The sequence below is a fragment of the Triturus cristatus genome, chromosome 2_1 (genome assembly GCF_964204655.1).
Source record: "Triturus cristatus chromosome 2_1, aTriCri1.1, whole genome shotgun sequence".
Lineage (NCBI taxonomy): Eukaryota > Metazoa > Chordata > Amphibia > Caudata > Salamandridae > Triturus > Triturus cristatus.
In genome coordinates this window covers 503174867-503192916 of record NC_140581.1, presented here as the reverse complement: position 1 = coordinate 503192916, position 18050 = coordinate 503174867, and the positions used below count along the sequence as shown (strand labels likewise).

The 18050-nt window shown below is 41.9% G+C and overlaps 1 protein-coding gene across 6 annotated transcripts in view; it reads right to left on the bottom strand.

Annotated features, from left to right (window-relative positions):
• Positions 1-18050, bottom strand: part of LOC146865554 (baculoviral IAP repeat-containing protein 1-like) — a 1189967-nt gene that overhangs the window by 511624 nt on the left and 660293 nt on the right. For all 6 annotated transcript variants that reach the window (XM_085632369.1, XM_085632370.1, XM_085632371.1 and 3 more), the window contains one exon: positions 16175-16294. In XM_085632369.1, coding sequence (XP_085488495.1) covers positions 16175-16294 — 120 coding nt within the window. The remainder of the gene's footprint in view (positions 1-16174; positions 16295-18050) is intronic.

Here is an 18050-nt window from a genome sequence, read left to right as displayed (position 1 = left end):
GTGTGCGGGGGATCGTTTTCTTCGCACGGGTTCGCGAGGGGGATTGAGTCAAGAATTGTTCGAATTTTATCATGAAAGAAATTAGCTAGTAGTTGACATTTTTCCTGATCAGCTTTAGGGTCAGTGGGGTGTCTCGAACCCTGTTCTGGGGTTTTCAGGAGTTCTTTGAGGATGGGGTAGGCTTCCTTACTGGAGCAGCCCGCTTTTTCTATTCTTTCCTGGAAGAAAGCGCTCTTAGTTTTTCGAATAGCAGTTTTATAAATTGAGAGGGAGGTAGAATAGAAGTCTTTGTTAATTTCCGATTTGTTTTTTCTCCAAGTGCGTTCCGTTCTCTTGCACTCTTGGCGCAGGGCTTAAGCTCTGGGGTGTACCATAGAGCAGAGGATACTCTTTTGGGATGTTTAAAGGTTGCAGTTTTGGGGAGAAGTGTGTCTAGAGAAGAGGTAATCCACTCATTAAACTGCTTGTCGGCTGTGGCCGGATCGGTTGAGAGATCGGGGATGGAGTCTGCAAGGGCGGCGGCCCATTCCCCAGGTGAGAGTTTACGCCACCTTCTGTCGGTGACCTGAATTTTAGTGGTTAGGGGATTCGTGGCGGGTATTTCCCAGAAGAAAGGGACAAGAAAATGGTCCGTCCATGGAAGGGTCACGGGTGGACTGGTGGTGATAGTTGCTACATTAGTGAGGATGGGATCCAGTAGATGTCCCTTTTCATGAGTCGGCTCGTTGTTGGCCAGTCGGATATTGAGTGACAATAGGTCTTGAAGGAGGTCAGAGGCTATCCGGTCCGTAGGGTTCAAGAGGTGGAGGTTTTGGTCGCCTAGCATAAGGAATTTGGAGGCAGAAGATGCTAGTTGTGACACTGATTCGATGACGGCATTAAGGAAATTCCCTGGGGCACCTGGGGGGCGGTAGATCAGTAGCCCTGACAGGGAGTGGGCTGGGGACGTTTGAATGGAGAATTGACAGCTTTCGCAGTCCTCAATATGGGCGTTGGAGGTTCTACAAGTAAATTGTTCCCTGAAGATTATGGCTACCCCCCCTCCCCTCCCTTTGGGTCTATGTAGGGCTTGGCAAAGGTAACCTGGGGGAAGGGTCGTGACGATATCCGAGTCGGAGCTATCTGATAGCCATGTTTCCGTTAAAAACAATAGATCGAAATCATGGTCTTGGATTAACAGGTTGGTTTCGATCGCGTGTTTAGGAAGGGAGCGGCAGTTAAGAAGTCCTATCTTTAATCTGGGTTTTGTCGAGCTCAGGGGAGTTGGATAGCAGCGCATACAATTGGAGAAGGGTGTACCTTCAGCGTGCGAGTGGTGGCACGCAAGGACCTTCTTAGGTTGGAGTGCACGAAGCGCTTCTCTAGTATACACCACCCGATCATAAGGGTCATCAAACAGCGTCCCTGGTCCTGGGTCCGTCTGGGCCCGGACGGGCCCAGACGGGCTTGCCTTTGGCGCGCCTTTGGCGCGTATCCGGCGCTCCCGCTGCGCTCGTCCGCTGCGCTTCCTCCAGTGGCACATGTTATAGTGTGGGGAGGCAGGGGGGGGCGTGGCCAGCGGGGGGGCGTGGCCTCGTTGCACGCTGTCAATGGCGGCGGCCCGAGGGCGTTTACGGCGAGTGAGAGGGGGCGCTGCTCGTAATCAGCAGGCTCCTGGGCAATGGAGACAAGACACAGGTAAATTCTGTACACTCAAAAGTTTAAAATGTTTAAAACTGCTAAAAACAGGAAATTACAGCTCCCGGCTTCCGCCTCAGGAGTAGGGGTTTTCTGATGGTGGCACTCGTATTCAGCGCTTATGTACTCGGCGGGGGGGGGGGGCGTGGCCAGCGGGGGGGCGTGGCCTCGTTGCACGCTGTCAATGGCGGCGGCCCGAGGGCGTTTACGGCGAGTGAGAGGGGGCGCTGCTCGTAATCAGCAGGCTCCTGGGCAATGGAGACAAGACACAGGTAAATTCTGTACACTCAAAAGTTTAAAATGTTTAAAACTGCTAAAAACAGGAAATTACAGCTCCCGGCTTCCGCCTCAGGAGTAGGGGTTTTCTGATGGTGGCGCTCGTATTCAGCGCTTATGTACTCGGCGGGGGGGGCGTGGCCAGCGGGGGGGGGCGTGGCCTCGTTGCACGCTGTCAATGGCGGCGGCCCGAGGGCGTTTACGGCGAGTGAGAGGGGGCGCTGCTCGTAATCAGCAGGCTCCTGGGCAATGGAGACAAGACACAGGTAAATTCTGTACACTCAAAAGTTTAAAATGTTTAAAACTGCTAAAAACAGGAAATTACAGCTCCCGGCTTCCGCCTCAGGAGTAGGGGTTTTCTGATGGTGGCGCTCGTATTCAGCGCTTATGTACTCGGCGGGGGGGGCGTGGCCAGCGGGGGGGCGTGGCCTCGTTGCACGCTGTCAATGGCGGCGGCCCGAGGGCGTTTACGGCGAGTGAGAGGGGGCGCTGCTCGTAATCAGCAGGCTCCTGGGCAATGGAGACAAGACACAGGTAAATTCTGTACACTCAAAAGTTTAAAATGTTTAAAACTGCTAAAAACAGGAAATTACAGCTCCCGGCTTCCGCCTCAGGAGTAGGGGTTTTCTGACGGTGGCGCTCGTATTCAGCGCTTATGTACTCGGCGGGGGGGGGGGCGTGGCCAGCGGGGGGCGTGGCCTCGTTGCACGCTGTCAATGGCGGCGGCCCGAGGGCGTTTACGGCGAGTGAGAGGGGGCGCTGCTCGTAATCAGCAGGCTCCTGGGCAATGGAGACAAGACACAGGTAAATTCTGTACACTCAAAAGTTTAAAATGTTTAAAACTGCTAAAAACAGGAAATTACAGCTCCCGGCTTCCGCCTCAGGAGTAGGGCCTTATCGATTTTCTTTAGGAAGCTTCCTGATAATATCATTGGTAGCATACTAATGAGGTAGTTGACAAGAGGCATTATCATTTTAATTTTGGTGACCATCCATTCAGTGGTTTTGTAACTTTTTTATGGATAATAGTTTCATTTTCTTCTGATGTAGTGATAAGGTTATTTGAGAATTCTACACCTAGGTATTTATCTCCCAGTACATCTCTACCACCACATAGATTAAGTAACTTAACTTCTGTCTTGTCCTCATTAAGGGTGTAGCCCGATACCTCTGCAAATTCCTATAGAGATCTCATGAGAGCCAGTATCGCTACTGCTGCCTCTTTAGAGACCACCAGTATGTCGTCTGCATAAGCTGCAACTTTGAAATTAGTGTTGCCGAAGTCTATGCCGGGGATATTTTGATTTCCCCTTAGATATCGGAGGAATGGTTCAATTACTAGTAGGAAAAGGGAGGGCGACAGGGGTCATCCATGTCTGGTTCCCTGTTTTATTGGAATGAAGAAGAGATAGCGCCTCCTGCTCTAACTTTCGCCTTTGGGTTGTGATATAATGCCATGATCATACGTATTAAGGAGTCTCCCAGATTAAATTTCCTAAGTGTCGCATGTAGGAAAGTCCAATCAACTTTATCGAATGCTTTTTCTGTATCGAGTGTTATGGCGACAGTCGGGGAGATGAGTATTTCGCTTTTTCAATTGCGTGGCAAAAAGTCCTGGTATTATCGCTCGAGAAGCTATTTTTTAGGAATCCTGTTTGGAAGGGCTGAATGAGTTTGGTAATATGTTTTTGTATTCCGCTAGCTAAAATCATAGCATATATTTTGTAGTTGAGGTTTATCAGGGAGATTGGTCTATAGTTCTTAGTAAGAAGTGCAATACATTCACTGTAATCGCGGGTAAAGGCGAAAAATGGGGAATGTTGCTTAATTTAACCCCTTCCATGCGGGGCGGATTCCCCTGCTGTGCTGAGCGCTGCTTGCGCGGGCGTGGTCATGACGGAACGGTTCCGTCATGAGCACAGCTCAACCGACGCTCCTGACGGAACCGTTCCGTCATGAGCGTCGAAGGGGTTAAAGAAAAAATTAATTAGAACTGAGGCCCATGCGGAGTTTTTGATAGAATATGTTAAATCTGGGGTCATCCCAATTGGGTTACAGGTACGCAATGAACCTGGGTTATTCATTGAAATCAAGAAATCTTTAGAAATTTGGACTCAGATATCCAATCGCTGTAGTCGGGATTGGATGCTCTTAATCATAGAGACAGCCCAAGAAGTAATTATTATAGAGAGGGAAGCCATAGAGAAATTAGAACTAGAATTAAAAGAGAGAACAGGTCTAGAAGATGCCAAATCAAAATTAGAAGAAATCAACAAGGATGTTTATGGCTATAGGGAGTATTTGATAAATAAAAAACAAATAAACTCAAAGAGGACATCAATAGATTTAGTCAAGAGCTTCCTTATCCATACCTTAAAGAGAAGTATTATGAACAGAAAAATGACCAAGGGTGGGATAGAAATGCATTTAAAAGACCGAGATATACTCGGGGGGGCAGGAAACATATTACTTTTTCTGAAACATCAGGATCCAGCAGTGAAGAGGAGTATGTACAAAGGGAAGACAACAGCAGGGGACCCAATGAACAACAGGGTACTTTTTTAGAGCAAAGAAACAGGAGGGGGAGATACAACGCAAATCAAACAGGGGTTCAACAAGCACGCAACCACCCCCCACAGGAATATATGCAGACCAGACGCCAGAGATATTGGCGATAGATAAAATTCCTATCATCAACCTGTCAAGCAGATCCCTTAGTAATAGTGAAACAGAAATTTTAGGTAAAGGTTTTAGTTTTGTTCCCACAGCAAGAGTTAATAGATTTCAGCTAGAGAGGGATTTGGGATCCTTCTTCAGGAAAATTAGACTAAGGAGATTTTTTTATGGGAGACCTACACAAGAGTCTCATAATATCACAGGATTTAAACCTAAATCCATCTTCACACCCTCCCTAGCTCAGGTGGGGAAAAACATTGAGACATTTGAAAAAGGTTGTCGAAACTGATATTCAAAATGTTCTGAAGAAAGATATGTGTTTTACTCAGAATTTAGAGAGGACACAACGGATTGCAATTAGTACTTTGAAAGAAGACTACTCGATTACAATCAAGCCCGCTGATAAGGGCGGGGGAGTGGTCGTATTCGATACCCAAGATTATAACAACAGAATGTTGAAACTTTTAAATGTATAAGCACATTATGAAAAGGTCAATGAGAGGGAACTAGTTGTACTATCCAAAAAATGTAATGATCTCTTGGATGAAGCGAGAGATAGGGAGTTGATCTGCGAGGAAGCGTTCAGATTTCTTCATAATGGCAACCCCAAGATTCCAGCTATGTATGGCCTACCCAAGGTGCATAAGGATCCCCCTATGCGACCCATAGTTAGCTGTTTAGGTTCATTATTAGAACCTTTCAGCAAATACATTGATTTTTTCCTTAAACCCTTGGTAAGTCAACTCAAGTCTTATATGAGGGACTCTACCCACATTATTAGTTTGGTGGAAAACAAATCTTTTTGTGTAAATACTCAGTGTCTGGTATCCCTAGACATTGAGGCTTTATATACTAACATTCCACAACAAACCACTGTTGATGTTATACAGGCAATATTGGAAAATATGGAAATGGAGGGTGTCAGTAAAGAGTTTATTGTTGAATGTACAGATTTGGTATTGAAAAATAACATCTTCCTATTTAAGAATCAACTCTTTCGCCAGAAGAAAGGGACCAGCATGGGCGCTACATGTACTCCTAGTCTAGCATGTTTGTATGTAGGTGAGTTTGAGAGACAGCATATATACAATGAACTGGCACCATTTTATTGAGGAATGGCATCGCTTCATTGACGATGTCTTTTTTTATATGGAATGGTCCCATAGAACAGTTAGAAGAATTTTTGAGTTGGCTCAATATAGGAGATGATCACCTTCGGTTCACGGCCCATTATAGCAGAGACAGGGTTGACTATCTGGATGTCTCCATTGGATCTGTGGGTGGAAGATTGGAAGTTGAACTTTATACCAAGCCAATGAACAAGAACACACTAGTTCATTATTCTAGTTTCCACCCCAGATCCCAGAAGGACAACATACCATTTAGCCAATTCCTTCGTCTTAGAAGAAATTGTACTGAGCTTAACAATTTTTATAAACACTCAGAAATTTTGAAGAGCAAATTAAAAGATAGGGTATACCCTAAGAAATTAATATCACACTCTTTTAAAAGAGCGAGATTTTACAACAGGGAGGCAATGTTTGATGACCCTAAAATTGACAACAAAATGACCAAAATAGTATTTGTCAGTCAGTTTTATGAGATTAGCAACAAGATTAAGAATTTGATAAATAGGCACTGGAATATTTTGAATGATGAGGAAAATACCAAACTTGAGAGACCTTTGTTTGCGTACAAGAGAAACATTAATCTACGCAACGAATTAGTTCATACTTACAGGGAGGAACCTGTTCATAGACAAAGGACTATTGATAACTCTACGCCTAAAGGCAACACCAGATGTGGCAGTTGCTCATTGTGTCCTCAATGCATAGTAGCGAAGGAATTGAAACATAATGGCAGAACGGTTGTTGCGCATACTTTAAATAATTGTCGCAGCAAGAATATCATCTATTTGATTAGATGCCCCTGTGGATATGCTTATGTAGGGGAAACCAGCCGTGAGTTGAGAATACGCCTGTTGGAACACAGATCTGCCATCAAAACAAAAAAGCTTAATGCACCCTTGGTAGCATATTTTTTAGAAATGGGACACAAGGATACGGATTTTGGTTGGTATATACTGGAAAAAGTCATTATGAACAAAAGAGGTGGCAATATGGAGGAGAAAAGGAAGTGTAGGGAACAATGGTATATATCAATTCTAAATACCATTAGGCAAGGATTGAATTCTCGAGAAGAATGGGAAAGACTTATCCAATAAGATTTGCTATATAATATCATGCAAATTAATGCTTTGGTATAAGTTTAGATTTTGACTTCTTTTGCGCCCCAGTTCGTATATATTCATTACACAGTGAATATGGGTCTCCAGCATAGATAGTGTGGGATGTATCATGATGAGACTCGGTCCGATTAGATTTCCATAAGAAGACTGATAAGGAGGGTTTACCTAACCTATTAGCCGTTTCTAGAGGTATCCATGGTAATGTTTAGCCACCACGAGACATTAGTGCATTATTGTGTGCAAAATTTGTATGCACCATATGACTTCATTACATTTGTTGGTAGCTTAGATTTAGATTTTGACCGTTTTTTTTGCCTTTGTTGTCCCATCTTTTAATAAAATTTGGGGTGTAGGATGAGGCTAAATAAATACTTACTATAAACGGTTTAGATCTTATACTATTTAAACAAGATCGATGCTTACGATGGACCACATGCGGGTTCCAGTGAGACCGCCATTCCGAGCAGAGCTCTTGTTGAAGGTAGTTTTTAGCAATAATATGTAAAGGTTTTTTCGCCTTAGAATTTAATCAGTGGCAAGCAATAAGGGAATATGCGTAAGTGAAACATTCGCATTGCCTGTATTCATTGATTTTAGTATTTTCTAGCCCAGGTTAAGATGGCGCGCGCTTTACAAACACTAGTCCACTTTCCCTTTCCATGAGAAGCGTCATTATTAGAGAGCGATGGAGGACTATTTATAGGCGGGGCACTCGGCTTGCCGGTAAAGATCGGTTGGGTGCGGAGACGTTTGGAGCAGGCTTGGAGACTTTTTATGTCCTGGTGAGTCCTAGCATGTACCTTTTGGGCAACGCTTTCATTGGTGCCTCGTGGCAATGAGGAGAACACCACATGTTGGGTGCTTTATAACCAACCTTCATTGCTTTGGTTAGAATGGACACGAGATAATTTTCAAACCCCGTTGCCGTCATTTATGTATTGAGTACCGCTATTGAACAATTTTGTAGCCTCACAATGGGGGATCAGTGTTAGTGTAATTTTCGTTTCACGGACATACGATTAAGGGCTAGTTAACATTAGTGCCCTTCGATATTTTACGTTGTGATATCGTGCATATGTTCTTAAGTCCGCTTCGGGTAATGAGCGAGGGTTGAACCCACCATTATATATATTGCATATCCTTCACACGATGAAATAGGACTGTTTTCCCATGATGGTTTGTTTGAATTATGACTAGGATGGTTACTATATGTTCTTTACACTTAGGCAATTGGGTATATCGAAGGAGTTATTTATTTAACCCACCAAGAGTCGGTCTAAGTTAACAGAAGATTTTTCGCCACAGCTCCAGGGGCGGAACATAGATGGAGTTCTAAGAAGGTAGAAAGCACTTTTGGATATAATTTAATAAGCATTATGGGGACGGGTCGATGAGAATGATGACAATAACATATTTTTTAAAAAGAACTTTTCTATCTTAGGATTTCATTACTCGTGATTGTAGCAAAACATTGAAGGCTGATGCAACATCGTGTACAGTCTGTTCGTTTACAAATTAAATAAAAGAACAAATTAAAGGAAAGCACAAATTAAGGTATTGCCTTTTTTAGAGTGGCCACATCAATTAAAAATAAGAACCATGATTATTAGAATACAGTATAACATTCGTATTTGTGTTTTTACTCTCTACAGGGAGAACACCTATGTTATACATCCCTTTTCACGTATTGTGTGTTCTGGAGGCAAAAATAACTGCACCTGAGGAAGAAATATTTCTCTTACTGGTCACTGGAATGTTTCGCAATCGGTGGGTACCTGTAGGAAGTGTATGTGTATGTATGGATGCATGATATAAGATCTTTGGAATATGGTGTATGGATAGTTGTTGAATCATCAAGCATGAAACCAAAATGGAAATATAAATGGATTGAATATATGGCTAGAGAATTATTTGTTTCTTGTGTATATATATATGATCATTAGCAGTAGCTTAATGAAGTAGTATAACAATCAAATGTATTACAGCACAAGTTTTAAAATTGATCCATGTACTTGAATTTTAATTGTACATTTTATATATTATTGTTTTTAGATTTATATTGGGAAACACTGATTCATAACGTTAAGCTTGAAAAAGGTGGTGTATCATTTTGTACCACCGAAACTCGTCGCTGTGTGTTACTTGAGCACCCAAGCATCACCTGGGGTCACTGAAAATAAGGACAATATGAAATTGGGTTGACCTCGAAATCATTTGGTTGTAAGACTTGGTGTGCTAATGAAATAATATTGGGTCTTCTGTTTCCAACAGTCATTACAGTCTTTTAGATTATGTTTTTTTATAATTGTGAGTCAAATTGAACTTTTGATGTATATTTTGGATGTGTTTTTATGAATTTATTGTACGCACTTTTTGAGTTTCATATCAGAAATATCTATATTCAACAATATAATAAAAATATAGCTTAATATTATCCTTTTTTGTTTTTTTATGATTGCTGATGATTTTGTATGATGTATGTATGAAAACTGTGAGTACCCGTATGCTTTAAATAGGAGCCCAAAGGGATCTTGTTTGTGACAGAAGTGTATCTTTACCATCTATCGGAATGACCGTAATTATAGCTTCCGCTGGAGTACCTGTTATTTGTCTGGAAGATGCGAAAAGGTCATACAAGAGAAGTAGTGGATATCTTAGGTGTTCAGTGAACATTTTATAGAAGGTGGCATTGTACCCATCCAGGCCAGGTGCTTTACCTGGTTTGAGTTTCCTAATGGCGGCTTCTACTTCTTCCATAACAATTGGGACATTAATGGAGTTCCTTTCTTGGTCAATTGGTCACTTAAGGTATTGAGTTCTATCCCTTTAAGGTATTTCCTGATGTTCTGGGAGGGCTACGTTCAGGTTAGAATCATATACGTTTTGGTAAAAGTCTTTAATTTTGTGCAGGTTAGTTTGGATATTGCCTGTACCATCGTTAATTGCGTTGATAGCATATCTCTAGCTTTTAAATTTTAAGTATGCAGTTAACGTCTTCCCTGCTTTATTAGCCTCACAGAGTCGAAGACTTTTTTTGTTTATTTATCCAGATTCCTGCTCTACTATGAACTATTTTATTGTATTCATATTTTTTATTTAGAATCTTGGTTAAGATTTGGGGATCATTATTTAAAATATGCAGTTTTCCATGTTGGAAACATCATTCTCTAGTTTTAATAGTTGTGAATTTGCTTCTTTAATCATTTTTTATTTAATTTTGATAATTACTCCTCTGACAGTGAATTGTAATGCTTCCCATCTTACGAGGTGTGATGTCTCGTTCTCCTTATTTTCAAGCAAGTAGTTTTTAATGACCTCTTTGATCATTTTATTATTTTTCTGGTGAGGAGAGGACCTCTTCATTGAATCTCCATAGAGGTTCTTTAAGTGGAGTAGTGCAATCTGTAAGTGTTAGTGTAATGCAGGACTGAACAGATACCACTCTCGGTTCAATCGTTGTCTGGTCTATATTACTTATTGAATTCCCTGATATTAAACAGTAGTCTATACGAGAATAAGAATTGTGCAGGAAGGAGTAAAATATGTAGTCTCTTTTGGTCGGGTTCTGTAATCTCCAAGCATCTATCATTTTAAATTTATTTACGAGGTTTTTGAGAGCCATATGAGATTTGTTTGGCTTAAATTGGCAAGAGGAATTCCTGTCTAAATTGGAATTAGTGGGAGATTGAAATCACCGGCAATGATTGAGATAGCAGTGTCTGGGATCAGTTTAATGTTTTTCTCTAGGTCTTCCCAAAAATCAATGTCATTACTTGTGGGCGCATATAAATATATATATTTGTTACAAAGAGGACACAGTTTCCTTTTCATAGTTTGGACGTAACCCATCTCCCTTGTTTGTCAGCAGAGTGGGAAATTAAGTTTATCCTAGCGTTCCTTGAAATCAGTGTAACTCCCCCATTCTTCTTATCTATAGAAGCTGAATATACTACGTCTGAGAATTGGGTGCCTTTGAGTGATTCCGCAAGATTGGCTTCTAGTTTTCTTTCCTGCAGTAAGGTGATGTCTGCGTTTTGTTTGTAAATGTAGTCAAAAATCTTTTTCCTTTTCACCGGATGGTTAAGGCCTTATACATTGATATAATTTTAATGTATTTGGTGGGGTGAAGTTATCATACTAGGTTTTTAAATGATATCACAAAATTCATATTCATCAATATGAAACGATCTGTGAACAGGACTATAATTATCCTCAGATTTTTGTAATGTCTTGCTCCTCCATGGGGACTAGGTCTCAAGTGTGTATAGAGTGTGTGTACTCCTTTGACCACCAGGTAAAAATAAGTGTAAATAAGAGTAAGGAAAAAACATAAGGATAGGAAAGTAAAAGAATCACTCTTAAACATTGACAATGTCATAACTCAACCCGTCCCCCCATCCCTCTATCACACCCTCCCTCCCGCCTATTTGAACAGCAAGAACGGTGATAACAAGAAGATAGCACATTCCTCTCAGGGACACATATCTGAGAGGAGAGGTCTAACAAAACTATAGAAGAAAACTAAACTTGGTCTGATCATATTGTAAGTTGTCGAGCTTTTTAAACAGCCTTAAAATTATCATGTTGCCTGTTTTTGTGGGTTAACAAGGGTTCTACATAAGGCAGGTAAGTGCCACATACAAGAGAAATAACAATTGGTCACCAGCTACTGCTCAAATTACCGTATAGCTCTACCCTGAGCGAGAGATTAGTCTGCTTGTGGGAGATCCTATATTACAACTGGTGAGCTTATATAAACTTGTATAAGTACCCTTTAAATCTTTAAACCATGAACGATCTAATTCAAAAGTAATTCCAAGGTCATTGACCTTTAAGCGGTATTGGTGCCAGCTAGGCATTGATTATTCTAGTAAACCTATTTCACCAACTCTATTTCACCAATATAATATCTGTTATTGCAGCAACTACTGTAATGATTATCTAGAGTTATCTTTTCTGTGATACCTACAGATTGGTTCCTTAGAGACAATATTGATTCTTAATCATAGTTAAAGTTAGTGTCAAGATTCCATTCGTGGGTTACCAGAGAGTTAATTTCAACTGTATAATGATCATACAGAGTTGATCACTCAATTTTCAACGCTGTCTGTTACTCGTAGGTTCAGTTTGGGCTGAAGTGTCCATCGTTGGGTCCTCATAGTTGTCTAGAAATATTTTAAGAGTTACACCATCAGAGAAGAGATGTGGGGTACCATGGACAATCACACAATATCTCGCCGGGCCAGGAAAAGAATATTGAAATCCCATTTCCTTCATCCTGGCTCGAAGAGCCAGAAAGCTTTTCCTTATGACAACTGTGGATTTCGAGTAGTCTTGAGTGATAAAGATCTTGGGCCAGATGTATGACCAGTGTAAATTGCAACTCGCAATTTGCGCTCAATTGTGACTCACAAATTGCGAGTTGCAGTTTACAATGTACAACAGTGTCAGACACTGATTGCGAGTCCCAATGGGGTCGCAAAATGCAAGCCTCCTGAAAATTAATGAGGCACTCACAATTTGCGACCCTATTGGGAATGGCTGGCACTCCCAGGGATAGTGGCCTGCTGGGCTCAGCAGACCTCCATGTCTGGGACTGCTTTTCAATTAAGCAGTTTTTTTTTAAATGCAGCCCGTTTTCCTTAAAGGAAAGCGGGAAGTATTTAAAATAAAAAATGAAACGTTTTCATTTAATTTTTTAAGGGCAGGTAGTGGTCCCTGGGACCACTGCCTGCCCCTCCCTAAAAAACATTTTGTCCTGCATTTGCAAAGGGGAAGGGGTCTCCTGGGGACCCCTTACCTTTGCGACTGCATTACCACCCTCTTGAAGAGGGGAGTAAATTGCGAGTGTTTTGCGACCGCAACTGCAGTTGCAAAACATTCGTACATGGCTTGTGAGTCGCTATTAGGAAGAGAATGCCCCTTCCTAATAGTGAGTCACAAAACACTATTTTGTGAGTCGCAAATTATTTGCAACTCGCAAAATAGTGCTAGAACATGGCCCAGAGGAAATTTGCATGCGCAAACGGGTTGAAAACTAGTTTGCACATGCAATTTTCCATCATACATCTGGCCCCTTGTCTCTATTCCACAGTATGTGATTTTGCTTCTTCGTAAATGAAAGGCTAAGCTCGACATGTTGGAATCTCAGCGGTTTACACACAATGGGTCTAAGCTGTGATTGGTTCGAGTATTTCCTATTTGGCACCCTGTGGGTTCTATCAAATTCCAGACGTTTATCGAAGATCAGTTTGGTCATCTCTAGAACGCATTTCTCTAGAAATGCTATGAAGGAGCCTGCTTTATCCTCAATACCTTCCGGAATTCCAAATATACGTATGTTCCCTTTTCTGCTCCTGTTTAGTGAGGGTATGAGACTATAATTAAAGATCCGAGCTGACTTTTTTGTGATACTCATCGTGTCTTCCAGCTGACCAATTCTGTTCTCAGCTTTGGGGATCCTATAGTTGGTATCCCTGATATCTTTGCCTATTGCGGACATTTCGACTTGCATGGAGTCTGTGTTTTCTTTGGTGGATTTTGCCACCTCATTGACTTCTGCAAGTTGGGCTAGGATGGAATCCATAGTCATGTTAATGTCTTGTTTGGTTTTGACTGGGGAGCCTGGATTCGGTGGGTCTGCTTTAACTCTCTTTCAATTGGTCTTGTTTTCTTTTTCAGCCATCTTCCATTATATGTACTTCCTTGTGTTGAGGTTTTTCACAAACTCTGGATTTGTCAGAAGAGCATATTATGGAGTTTGAACAATGAATTCACTAGTACCTGTACTAGGTGATATTATATTTTGTAGGCAAGAGGAGTGTTTGATCTGGAAATATCAAGGATAATCAAACTGTCAGTATGCGGCAGCCTTCTTGAGGTCAAGTGACCCGACAAAGTTTGACTATTGATGTTCTGGGGTAAGTACCCATCAATCTCTTAACAGATCTATAGATGTAAATAATAGGTCTATATATGTGCGAGGAGAAACACAGTGGTATTCCCATATATTTCCTTCGCAGATTTCCTTGTTCCATGTTGCAGCAAATGAAATCAGCAAGTGAAATCCATGTCCTGCTGTAATTTTTAGGATGCTTTTGCCAGAGCTATTGGCCGTTATTATAGCTCTATTCCATGTCAGGCACTGAGACTGCACTGGGATGATGGCTGTCTTCTCTGGGGATTTTCCAGGGATCGAGAAACATTAAAGTTAGCCTGTTGAACAGCATGCAGGGGTCATCTTAGGGTCAGGCACTCAATTTTGTTTGGCCCTTGTGCACTATAGGCGAGTGAATAGCGAAGCCCTTGTGCGTAGTGTAAGCATAAGATTACGCTGTAAGCCATGCTCGATTACATGTGTCTTACTCACGCTTTCAGAGTGGGCTAGTGGTGGTCCACGTGGATTGTCTCAGTGACCGTCATGTTAGGTTCAGGCATCAGTGCCATGTGCGGGTACTGCGATGAATGAATGTGCAAGTCTTACTTTCCTCTTTTTTGGTGACGGGTATTTCGTCTCTGGAACCGCATATCCAATTGAGCGGTTATTCAGGAATGTCCAAGAATTTTCTGGGGTCCCCATTATCTGTATAATGCGGTGGATCTCGTCATGTGGTCGGAGCATCCCAAGGGCCGATTTGTGCTCTGGTGCTTCCTCTGCTGTAAAGGATCTTATCTTCCATGCAGTTCTTTGCTGTACTGGTGTAGTAATCGTTCCCTGCTATTCAGGTTGCATAGGATGCTAGTAGGTCTAGTAGAGCTCCTCGTGGATGTCCGCCATCGTAAGTTCAGGCATCAATGCAATGTGTGAATACGGCTCTGCATATACCAGTTTTACTTTTCTCTTGTTTGGCGGTGGGTATTTCGTCTCTGGAACCGCCTATCCAATTGAATGGATATTCAGGAATGTCCGAATATTTTCCGGGGTCCCCACTGTCTATGTGTCGCGGTGGATCTCGCCATGGCGTCGGAAAGCGGTCAGGGCCGATTCGTGTTCTGGCGCTTCCCCCACTGTGAAAGTTCTTATCTTCCACGCATTTCTTTGCTGTATTGGCGTATTAATTGTTCCCTGCTATTCCGGTTGCCTAGGGTGACAAGTAGACGGTGAACTTTGCATAAAGGTGTCCAGTCGAGCCGGAGCTGAGCACTCACACCGCCATCTTCTTTGCACTCCAAGCCACGCCCCCCGAATTTTAGGTATTCCTGGTGAAAGCACCAGACGAATAGCAATGGGGCACTCAAATAGTATAGAGGTGGCACATCAGTAGTCACCTAACTAGGGCTATGATTCAGCTTTAGGAACAGAAGGAGAGGGTGCATACTCTTCTATATCCTGTGATCTTAATTCTTTTGACAACTAAGTTGAGGCAAAAAGGATATCAGCCAAATTTAAGATCTGACGTCCCCACAGCACTTTAAGACAGAGCGAGCCTTTGCTATCTAGGATTGAAAACTCTGATTAGACATCCATGCTGGTGAACTCAGAGTATGTTAGGGCTGCAGCCCTGGTGTCTCCGACTTTCAGACAAATTATGGAACAAGGCCCTGGCTGCTGCACAAATACTGCGTGGAGGGCCATGGGTGAAAATGTACAGACTCAACACTACAATAATGGTGCCAACCTTAGCCAAGGGGATTCACTTCTGGGCACTTTGGGACTGCTGAATGCAATCTCTTCAGTGCCTTTCTGTGAAGATTTGACACATAGACGCTAATCTCAAAACCATACAACACTAGTACACACTATGGAGAATAATTTACCCTACAGAGTGTGCCCGCAACTAGAGAGGGACTTGAATGGGAAGGCACTGGCAATCAGCTTCAATCCAAGATGTTATTGGCAAAAACTCCAATCTCATATTTCTGCACACCTGCCTAGGTTGGCAGCAAGACGTGAGACCACCCTGAACCAGCAAATAGACATAAATGGTGATGGATTCATGGAGCAGAAAACACACAAATTATCAGGAACAAAAATACATGTAACCATTGAAGACCAAAATAAGAAGCATGAAAATACACAGCTGATTAATATGAATACAACAATCTCTATATGAAGCACCACCATCAAAGCAAGGCTGCATACACACAGGCACAGACCGTGGCTTAGAAAAATGAGAACTGATTACATCCGCTTAAGGAAAACCCCTCCACTTACGGCAACCCATCAACCAGCTTTCAAACACCTAACACGAACAAGGATGCCTTGAAAACAGTGAAAATTGTGCTGTTAAAAAACAACGTATCATCACATACCGAACTCTCTAAATACCATAAATACATATAGAATGATAAACTGACCTGTGTAAACAAATCCTACTTTGGCAAGAATTGAAGGATCTGCGTGAGCCTCCTGTGGCCATGTTTTAAAAGACTCCAGCCTGATTCTTTCGTCAGCAAATATGTTTGATGTTGAATCATCTTAGGAAAAGAAAAAGACACACACATTACTTTAATGTAGGGTAGTTCCCACCTCTGCGATATCCACAAATTACAGATGTTTGTAAATCTGAGAAACCAAGGCATGGGAAACAAAATGGTGTTTTCAGCTACTCACTGCACTATACCAGGATTTGGGGTGGTTACCTTTGACGTCAAGCCGTGTCCTCAGCTTTTTGTTGCGCACAAGAGGAGTTGAAATGCCAGTGATTTTACTTGTGGTTTTCAATAGACCAGAAACAATGGTAATAAGGAAACAATATATTACCATAAACGTTCTACATACCTGCACACCTGTTCTAGTAAAATCAAGAACAAATTAACGATGTAGTTGTAGGCAAGGTGCAAGAGGGGGAGAGGCAAAGTCCTATGGAAGCTATTTTGGAATTGTAGTGCATACTGTAAAGCACAATGGATCAGTAATAATGAAATATTGTGTCTCAAATAATCTTAGGAAACTACACAATATGTTATCAAATCTGCCAATTTTTTTTAAGTTGACAATATTTTTGAACACCTTTTCATTCGAAAAGCAAATAGTCACCAATCTTGTATACATTCGTTCAGAAATAGTGTGTTAAACAAAGTGTTTTAAAAAAAAAAAAAAAAGTGTATTTTGCCCATTACTGGCACAGCATTGAATGCACTTGACCCTACACTGCTTCCTCTCCACCCTTGTCTTAATGTTACACTGTGTGCTCCTGCACATTATGCACTTCTCTCGGGGCCCTACATTGATCTCGTGGGACTCAACCCAGATTATTTTGGTCTCTGTATAGCGCTCCATTTCTTGAATACCATGTTGCTCCCTGCCCTCTTCACTCCCCTTTTAAGTCTGGCTTGTTTCCACCATGTGGACCCTGCGCTCTCCCATGGATCTGGGTTTGCTCACTGGAAATCTGTGCAGCTCACACTATTGGTTGCTTTTTTTAAAATATATTTTATTTGGAGAGAGTAAGAAAATATTCATAAATACAGATAGAGCCATTTTCAGACATCAATTTTCAAAAGATTTCGTACAATTTTGTGTATATAAATCATATAAAGCATCCAGACACTCAAAACTAGCAATGTAGGACAGTGAAAAGGATACAAGATACAAAGGAGAAGAAAGGGTAAAAAACCTATGACAATACAATGTAGCTTAGAAACAATGACATAGATATTGAAAAATAACATCTATCTACCCCCATTAATAAAGATCGATACGGATGAAAATTCCTCTGCTATCATACCTAAGGGAATCAGTCTACTGTCCTGCCCAATCTTTCCTCCTCCTACCTAGGCCAGCCAGTCCCTCCCATCTTCATGCCTTGTAAGCCATTTGCTCATTGGCGCCCATATTTTACGGCCTCTCTTGCTACAACGCCGGCCTTTACAGTTATACAATGATCTTTCAAGATTATACATGGCCAGCAAGAGGCCCAGCCAGACATGGTATGTAGGAGGGTCGGCATCCTTCCATTGTGTAGCAATAAGAAGCCGAGCTACGTCCACCGCAATAAAGACAAAGTTGTTCTGCCTTACGTCCAGTTGTTCCTTGTCGTCATATCAGAACAACATCAGTGATGGAGTTATACGGACCGTGCCCCCCAATGCCAATAGGAGAAGTTCCTCTATTTCCTCCTTTTGGAGCCCTAATTTCTCGCACCCAAAAAACATTTGTCATCCCCTCTTTAACCCCAGCAAAAAAGCTTAGCCGGAGTAAAACAGAGGTCAAAGATAGTTTGATAATGTT